The 8,324-nt window shown below is 40.0% G+C and overlaps 2 protein-coding genes across 4 annotated transcripts; both read right to left on the reverse strand.

The window, feature by feature from the left end:
• Window positions 1–244: 244 nt before the first annotated feature.
• Window positions 245–3,909, reverse strand: LOC116931249 (cyclin-L1). 2 transcript variants are annotated; one of them, XM_032938821.2, is made up of 7 exons: window positions 3,664–3,909; window positions 3,379–3,563; window positions 3,201–3,321; window positions 3,076–3,140; window positions 1,563–1,767; window positions 1,228–1,483; window positions 245–1,148 (listed from the first exon to the last, which is right to left on the reverse strand). In XM_032938821.2, exons 1-7 carry the CDS (start codon window positions 3,877–3,879, stop codon window positions 667–669), a joined length of 1,530 nt encoding a protein of 509 aa, XP_032794712.1. In that variant the 5' UTR covers window positions 3,880–3,909; the 3' UTR covers window positions 245–666. The 2 variants fall into 2 exon arrangements, with proteins under 2 accessions (XP_032794712.1, XP_032794713.1); XM_032938822.2 differs by having other exon boundaries at window positions 3,379–3,566; window positions 3,664–3,806.
• A 73-nt stretch (window positions 3,910–3,982) lies between these two features.
• On the reverse strand, window positions 3,983–8,246 carry LOC116931246 (E3 ubiquitin-protein ligase RNF216). Of its 2 annotated transcripts, none has more exons than XM_045178979.1 (12): window positions 8,096–8,246; window positions 7,286–7,504; window positions 6,943–7,232; window positions 6,760–6,831; window positions 6,222–6,698; window positions 5,970–6,163; window positions 5,685–5,894; window positions 5,419–5,615; window positions 5,271–5,361; window positions 5,130–5,208; window positions 4,805–5,064; window positions 3,983–4,734 (listed from the first exon to the last, which is right to left on the reverse strand). In XM_045178979.1, the coding sequence occupies exons 2-12, from the start codon at window positions 7,489–7,491 to the stop codon at window positions 4,480–4,482; spliced, it is 2,331 nt and encodes a 776-aa protein (XP_045034914.1). In that variant the 5' UTR covers window positions 7,492–7,504; window positions 8,096–8,246; the 3' UTR covers window positions 3,983–4,479. The 2 variants fall into 2 exon arrangements, with proteins under 2 accessions (XP_045034914.1, XP_045034915.1); XM_045178980.1 differs by lacking the exon at window positions 8,096–8,246 and adding an exon at window positions 7,832–8,066.
• Window positions 8,247–8,324: the final 78 nt, after the last annotated feature.

Genomic DNA, 8,324 nt, shown 5'->3' on the forward strand with positions numbered 1-8,324 from the left:
AAAACGCGAACGATTCAAACGGCCAGAAAAGGAGTCATCCAACACGTCGGAAGGAGTTGCTGGATGCTGATAACCCATTTCATATTTGCTCAGCGTTACAAAAAACTGCGCCCTTGGCATTTGTTGCTTTTATCTCCACTCATTATTGCGCATAACCATTCAGGTGCCGTTGTTATCGAATTAGATTCGTCCGTGATGTTGACAGTTGAAATATCCGCTAAAAGGAAGAGAGAACTGTCGTCGCTTTGGATGAATGCACCATTTTGTATTTTTCTTCTCTTTTTTATTTCATAAAAATGGAAACACTTCCTCTTCGCGTAAACGAAAAAGGAGGGAAAAACCAAAAGAGACGTCGGAATCAGGGCGGTTGGTGGGGGGGATGTTCAATTGAATCTAAAAAAGGCCAGACGGAGAAGAGTAGAAAGAAAATACATTTGAATGGAACCATGTGAGCTGCCGTCAGCCAAAAAGGTGTGTTGGAAAAGACGCAGACACAAACGAAAGGCAGAGACACACGACACGAATAGGGAAAGAAAAAGAGAGAGAGAAAAAAAAAAAATGATGGATTTTTTTTTAAGGAGAGGATGTGTGGATGACAAGACATTATCATTATCATCGTTGGTTGAGGTTTTGTGTTTTTGTTTCAAAATGTTCAAAGAATGCACATCAACGTCGTCGGTCCCGAGACAGGGATCGATCCCGATGTCTCGACCTTTCCTTCTTCGAATCTCTCTTCTCTTCTCTTAAGCTGTGGTTATCTTTACTACGATATTTATAATCGCGTTCTTTTTCACGATCTCGTTCTCGATCACGACCCTCTCCTCCTCCGTACCTATCACTTGTCGCTGTTGTGCTTTTTTGAGTAGATTCCCTCTCTTTCCTTTTGTTATCTTTATCGTTGCCTGCCCTGTCGCCGCGTTCTCGCTGCTCTCGTCGCTTGTCGTCTCTGGAACGTGAACGAGAACGGCTGCGCGAACGTGAGCGCTTCTTCCGGTGGTGGTGGTGGTGGTGACTGTGGTGGCGAGACTTGCGCCGCCTGTCCTTGCCCTGCTTTTCAGACGGACTTAATGACGGAGAACGGGGAGGACTGTCCACCACTCTGGAACTCTTTTTCGTTATTGTCGACGTCACGTGGTTCTTTTCTTCACCTACAAAAGAAAACACATTTTTATTGCGCTTAGTCACGGCTTTTGGCATCGTTTTCATCGCCAACTGACATCCCAATACCTTTCGAACTAGATGGCGTGCTTCCAGCGGAATCGACAGAGATACCTTTGTTTATTTCTGGTTGTTGGGTTACGGCAGCGACAGCCACACCCGGACTAAAAGTCGAATGATTCTCATTTTTAATAGGCGTGGCTGTTCCTCCCGAGACAACTCCTGAAGCACCGCCTTCTTGAACTGCTTGCTTCAATCGTTGGCGACTTTCCTGATACGCTTGCTCCAGCTTCGACACTATCTTGTCCAGCTGGTCAGCGTCCGGCTGCCAAATACAAATTAGCAAGCAAAAAAAAAAAAAAATTGTAATACAGAATGATAAGAGGGTCGATGGATAGAAATACCTTTGCGCGAGCATAGAGTTTGAGAATGCGAATAGAAATGTCCTTTAAATCAGTTTCGACGCTACCGAACAGAAGATACCAAGCAGGTTTCTTAGGAAGAACAATGCCCAGCTTCCGAGCGCTGAGGTAAATACAGGCACAGGCGATGGTTTCAGGGCTGAATCGAACAAAGACGTCCGTTCTCAGCGAGTCATTCATGTAATTCCTGCAAGAAAACAAAAAGAACGTGGCACGTTTCGGGAGGGAGGAAAGACAAAAGAGAGAGAAAAAAAAGCACAAGAACCGGACCTCAATAGCGGTCAATATTTTTTGTACAGGGGAGGAGAAAAAATGAGCACACAGACGAAAAAAAAAATAATAATAATAAATAAATAAGTTACAAATCACTGAGGCACAACACGTTGGTCGCATTGGGCTAGGCTTTCCCTACACGGACACCACGATCCAAATGTGTCCATGTCTTCAGTCATTTTTTTTCGTCAAGCGATTTTGAAAAGCATGCTCTTTACATTAGGAAAGGCTAAAAGAAAAATATATCTAAATGAATTGCAAATGGCTAGCCAAAACAAACTAAAAAAAAAAGAGATGCAGCGACATGTGTGACAAGAGGCAAATTTTAAAGCCGGCCGGCAGACGTGGATTTCAGAGGTGCTCGGCAGAAGATGTGAGCTCACCGGTGCTGGGCAAAAGCCTCCAGAGTGATAATAATAGTGAAAACATCGTTGCCTGCTGAAATTCTAATAGTAAACATTTGAATCGTTTTGTACAAAGAAACCCAATTTTGATTCATCAAGTGAGAGATTACGCCAAGTGAGGGTGACATGAAATGACTGAACTCATGGAGAACATTTGGATAGAATGGGTAGAGAGTCAAGCCATCTCAAATCAAATGGCAATTGAAGTGAGGTTGAGGCCCTCTCCAGAAAAAAAAAAAGCCAAAGTAAATATGACCCGATGGCAGATGGAGTGGGCGTGGATCAGCCTAGCCCAGCCTCGATATGGCCGACGTTCCAGCCTTGATGGAATGATGAGAGGAGGAGGAGCCAATACGCAGGCGTACGGCGGGGGAACCCTCGCTTAAACCTCTCATCGCTACTTACCGACTCAATGGGGACACCCGGTCCTCACCTAAACACTGTTAGGCGGGAACCAAAAATGAAAAGTTAATACCATCGTCACTACAAGGACTATTACCTATCCATGCCTGAATTTCCCCAACCCAAAACCATTATATCTCAAAAAGATTTCCCAATACTAATACAACCCTCTCTTATCCCCTTTGTGTACCTATCTTTTTCAGAAAAGAGTTGGGAAAAGCAATATTTGAGTTTAGGTAATTTTGTTTACCACTGCAAATTAATGATTGGTAAAGTGTGTAACCAAAAGATGTTACACTCCCATAACCCTCAATTGCAATTGTCAAGTATCGTTGAAGATTCAGCCATGATATCTCATTAGGCAACACAGTATTGACTGTCCATACATAATTAATGAAAAGGTGAAGATATCTTACCAGGAAAGTTGGACAAGTCGCTTGTGTTTTTCAAATCCCAGTATTTGCAGGTACATAACAACAATCTAGATCAATAGAAAAATAATAAAATAAATCCACTGAGATATAAAAAACTGCTTATGAACCTTGTGTGGATGTTTCACATGAACACAGAAGCCAAGTTCTTTGAGAACTCTCCTTTCAGCTTTAATAACTTGATTTTTTAAGTTAATGTATCCCTGGTCAAGCAAGACAGGCTCAATCGTTCTAGAGATAAATGTTGTTACAAACTTCATCAGCCAGTGGCAAATGATGAATACTTACTTGCCACCTCGAACTTGCTTGATATGCTCAAAAACAGATATCACATCTCTTATTCTCCGTGGAGCCTCTTCAACTTTAGATGCACAACAAAGACAACCCATGGCTGTGATTTCCATAGGCTGTCGAACAAATGATTTGCTATGATAGAATCTGTGAAATAGTACTTGTCCTGTAGCCATAGCAACCTACTTGCCAAAGACATAAAGAAACAAGCTTAGTAAATACATAAATTTTTTAACTGAAAAAAATAAAGGTAACTTCAATTCTAAGGCAACAAGCAACAACCTGTGGTAATCTTAGGAGAATTCCGGCAGTTTGGATCAGCTCACAGCCAAGGATCCTGAGATCCATTTCAGTTTCAGGGTCCAAGCCATCGAGACACGAAGCAGTACATGCAAGTCTTTCTGGGGGTAGGAGGCAATTTTCTAAATTAATGATTACACGACCGTAATGTTTGGGAACTTTGGCGGCTAACAGCGTGTCGCTTTGCTTGTCAGCCATTTTTCGACGAACGCTGCGAATAGGATGCGTACACCAGTGAAGTTGTTGACATGGAACAATAGGTGGAAGCACCGATACAACTCAACTCAACTAAGACAAAAAGGAAAATCAACTGCTTCTTTTCCGAAAAACGTTAATTTATATCCACATTTTCTGAATTAAATTAAGGAATTTGATCGATAAGTTTGTTCTAGGTGACACCGATAAATTTTACAATGCAGATATAGAAGTACGGTGATAAGTGGTGGCTGGTTGCCGATCGGTTTTGAAAGGTACACATGAAAACAATTAACATTGAAACATTTTTGGATCTGCTTTTTAAGCAACTTTAAAATCAAACGTAAAAAAAAAAAAAAAAAAAGGAAAAGCAACGACGACTAGTTGAAAGTTCACGCTAGCAGTCAACGGGAACGGAAATTGACAAAAACAGGCCTGGGAATTTGAATACCAAATCAGGAATGGAATCTGCGATGAGATAACAATAGTACAGATTTCATCGCGATGACTTCGTTAAGAGAAAAACATTTTGAAACATCAGGTATTGTTGTTTTCCTTTTTCAACAAGAACTTGTAGAAAATTTGTTTTCATGTGAGCTACAGCTAATTTTTGCCCAAAACTAAATCAACACGAATGTTCGGATTAGATGAAGCTAGTTCAGCTCGGGCCCTTGCAGCGCTCTTGGCTACTTCTTCTTCGTGCATCTTTAAGGTATCTGAGTACAAAGGGCATTTAGAATTTGGGGGTTTGGGCAGTACCGGTACATTAGGCTGTTGAGGTGGATTATTCGAGAAGTGGTTGTAGTCCTTAATCTGCTGACGACAGATGTAGCACATGATTGCGCCACAAGGACACACCTACAATGTGATTTAAGAAAAGAGATAGAACATTAAAAACGCAAGAAAAATCTAACAATAACAGTATTACCATTTTATTGCAACCATCTGCTTTAACAAAGTTCTTTTTGCATGTAGGGCATTGGCGCACCAAGGCTTCCGTCATTTTGGTCTCAACGTAATGACTGAGTCTCTGTTTCATGGCAAATTCTTCGCACCGCAACGGTGAATGATTGGGCTCGCGACATTGGCGGCACGATACTTTAGAGCACTCAGGATTTTTACATGTAAATAAACGGTCATCCTCTCGAGGCACTTCGCAATATTCACAGAATGGACACGACTCTAGGCCTATGACACAATGGAGTTCTGATTAAGTATGGACTATCGACTTAAAAACCAATGTTCTTTGATACCTTCAATGCCAGCAGCAGACACTTCTTCGGCCTGTCGTCTTTTTTCCAAACAGCAAAAAATTGACTTCTTTAGCACCTCCTGGTGTCTCACAACAGTAAAGATCAACGTTAGAAAGTTTACCAATATTTCAACCGTATTACCTTGAGATCACGAAGTCTATACTCTGTGGAGCATTCAGGAAATAGGCATGGAACATGATTTTTCATCAAACCAATAAGCTCTTCAGATTGCCTGTAACAACATATATATTTACATGTACAGTAAAGAAATTTATAATGTTGCACTTACCGGCGGACACAATTTCGACACACCCCATGACCCACGGGACAATAGATGAGATCAAGATCAATCAGTTCATCCTCACAGCAAATAGGGCAATCAAGCAAAGATCCGTTGGCACGTGCAATACCGACAGCGTCCTTTCGCATTTGCTCCTTGTTCTTCAGGTAAAAATCTATTTTCGGCTGTAGGACCACAAATGCGATCTGGAAAAGGTTTAATCGTGGAAAAATGATCGTTCATTCCTTGCAAGAAAAATAAAATAATAATAATACCTCCTGGATTAGAAACAGATCTTTTGCTGTTCCCATGCATTCATGAGCGGAACGCTTTGTTTTTCTTTGATTGGTCATTGAATTTGTAAGAAGCTCAAAGTAAGCTGGAGTATAATGATAATTTTTGTTGTGGAATACTCGGCGAATGTTCGTTAAACTTGCAAATCTAAAGTCCTTTTTCAGTTGATTAATAGCTTCCTCGCGATATTCCTGAAATAATGCATGCATTACTGTCGTGTTTCTACATTATGTTTTAGTGTAATTGAACTTTTTTCTCAGACTTACCGCATCAGTGACTCTGTTGTCGTCTCTAAAGTGAGTGAAAGGGTTGTCGTAAAGTTCCAAAAATTCTTCGACTGTGAAGAATTTATTAGCTAAATCGTTGTATTCTTTTCGCCGATTATAATCAGCTCTCGTGGGGTATTCCATGTTTCCCTCCAAAATCTCAGTTAGGAAACCTCTTATCCTTTCTTCATCACCTTTATACAAATGAAAGTAAAATTTCACATAAGACAATAACCTCGATGTTTAGACGACCTTGAACACTGTTCACTTTTTCTTCCAAAAAGTCAGGATCAACGTCAGGAAGAGCGCGAACGAGAAATTCGACTTTTTCGTTAATAAACTTGTCGTAAACGTGTTGAAACAGACGTTGATGTTCCGCTTCCATTTCCACTGGTGGATTCCAATTCATGTCCACCTTGGGTATGGCCAGATTCATGTCCGATTTCACTAGAGCAAGATACTCTTCCAAACGCCCAGCAGACTTTCGCAACGTTATGAACTCAGTTGCCTTGAAGGCTGCAAATTTGACATTAATTGCTGGAATGGCGCTTAGCGTAGCTTTGTGAAATTTTATAGATGTTGATTCGAGGGGCTCTTTAGGATTCAAATCATCTTCCGATATGTTAACGGGGCGAACATCATTCCTTTCATGATGCCTATACTTGGATTCATAAACGTTCCCTTTCTTTACTGGCACCTTGGCATCTGTGGACGAACTCGTTCTTGTGTCTGTGTCACGGAGAAACTGATTGAACATTATCTATACATTATGTTTATCATGAGATATTACCTGAAGGTGGCATTGAAATTAAAACAGCTTTAGGTGTTTGGTATGTAACTACACCTGCATGGACTGTCTGACCTGTTGTGCCAGCATGATGGGAATTTATTGCAGTATTATCGGAAGAAACAAGACTTTTGGGAACGTAACCCACCCATTCCGTTACAAATTCCATTTTGTTTATTTCATTACCTGGATTAACAACAGCTGTTGCAGTAACAGAAACACGAAGGCGATCTTCACCAGCTTTTGTTGGCGTCACTCTTTTAGCTTGGCTTGTGTCAATGGAAACATCTGAAATGTGACGTTTATTTCTGTTTGCAGTCAACCGAGGGGTATGGCCATCAAGGGTGCCCGAAGTCGATGGTCGACCTTGATCAATCACTATAACTTCGGCTGCAATATTAGCCTGCGTGACGGCTTCCAAATCAATAAAGGTTCCGGGATTTGGTAAGTGAGTTGGTCTTTGCAACTCTTCCCATCTAACAAATTATTTATTTTTTTATACTGTCTGAAATCAAAAGAAAATATTTACCTTTGCTGCTGCACACCAAAATGGTGTCCAACTGGCAGATCTTTACCCAGCATGCCTTGTAAATCTAAAATAACTAAATCGACACGTTGATCGTCTGATTCATAAAGTTGCAGAAGGGCGACTAGAATATCATTGTCAACCACTTGGTCTAAGGCATTTGCGTGAAGAACCTCACGAATACGGGCGACGTCTTCCATGAAAGCCATATTCTTTGAAACACTAAAAATTTTTTAAATGCATTTAATTTTAATCAGAATTTTTTTCTTTTGTGTTATTAATAAACTTGTGGCAAGATCTTCCAAGTGTCAAAGATGATAAAAATCTAATGACGAACTGGTAAATTCAGAGTGTTTCTAAAAATAATTCACATTTTCAACTTATAATATCTTATCACCTAAAATGGCTTTTTGAAAAACCATTATTTATTTGAAAAAAAAACTTGAAGATTCTAGAATAGTTGTACTACCCAAATACAAAACAGAACGAACCACTTCAATTTCACAAAAAAAAATCTTTGTATAGTTACCAAGAAAATCTAAAGCTTACTGGAAAATGGCTCTCAGTTCTTATCCTCCTGTTACCCAAGTAATTTTCCCCACAATCAGCACATTTTGCTCCAGTTTTTATTTTACCCCGGAAGAGTAAAACCAAAACTTGTACAATACAAACTAAAATAACCATGGAAATATAGTGACAGAATGGTTTTCTCTAAAGAACTAGTAAACAAAGACTGTGGATCAGCCTGCAAGACTGATTGACTCCAAAGCAAGATATAAATTTAAAGTGTAAAATATTAAATGAATACTACACCTATTTGAGATCGTGAAATGACTATTGACTGTAACTGACAAGACTACCACATGCCTTTTTCATGTACTTCTAAACAAGTGCATTCTTGGAAATGTTTCTTAACACACGTGTTTGTTTTGATGAAAATTCCTTGAACAACGACGTTGTCAGATTCAGACAAGGACGACGCACACGGCCAACTGATTTTGTAATTTTGAATTTTTAAATAACGAATCATAATCTTAACCAG

The sequence above is a fragment of the Daphnia magna genome, linkage group LG9 (assembly GCF_020631705.1).
Source record: "Daphnia magna isolate NIES linkage group LG9, ASM2063170v1.1, whole genome shotgun sequence".
Classification (NCBI taxonomy): domain Eukaryota; kingdom Metazoa; phylum Arthropoda; class Branchiopoda; order Diplostraca; family Daphniidae; genus Daphnia; species Daphnia magna.

Excerpts from the sequence above, each read along its gene's own strand:
- LOC116931249 (XM_032938821.2), bottom strand. The coding sequence starts at position 3,879 with ATGGCTGACAAGCAAAGCGACACGCTGTTAGCCGCCAAAGTTCCCAAA. Across the intron at positions 3,564-3,663 it reads TTCTCCTAAGATTACCACAG|GTTGCTATGGCTACAGGACA; the intron begins GTTGTTGCTTGT and ends TTTGGCAAGTAG. Across the intron at positions 1,484-1,562 it reads AACTCTATGCTCGCGCAAAG|CCGGACGCTGACCAGCTGGA; the intron begins GTATTTCTATCC and ends TGTATTTGGCAG.
- LOC116931246 (XM_045178979.1), bottom strand. The coding sequence starts at position 7,491 with ATGGCTTTCATGGAAGACGTCGCCCGTATTCGTGAGGTTCTTCACGCA. Across the intron at positions 7,233-7,285 it reads TTTGGTGTGCAGCAGCAAAG|ATGGGAAGAGTTGCAAAGAC; the intron begins GTAAATATTTTC and ends ATAATTTGTTAG. Across the intron at positions 5,895-5,969 it reads ACAACAGAGTCACTGATGCG|GAATATCGCGAGGAAGCTAT; the intron begins GTAAGTCTGAGA and ends GCATTATTTCAG.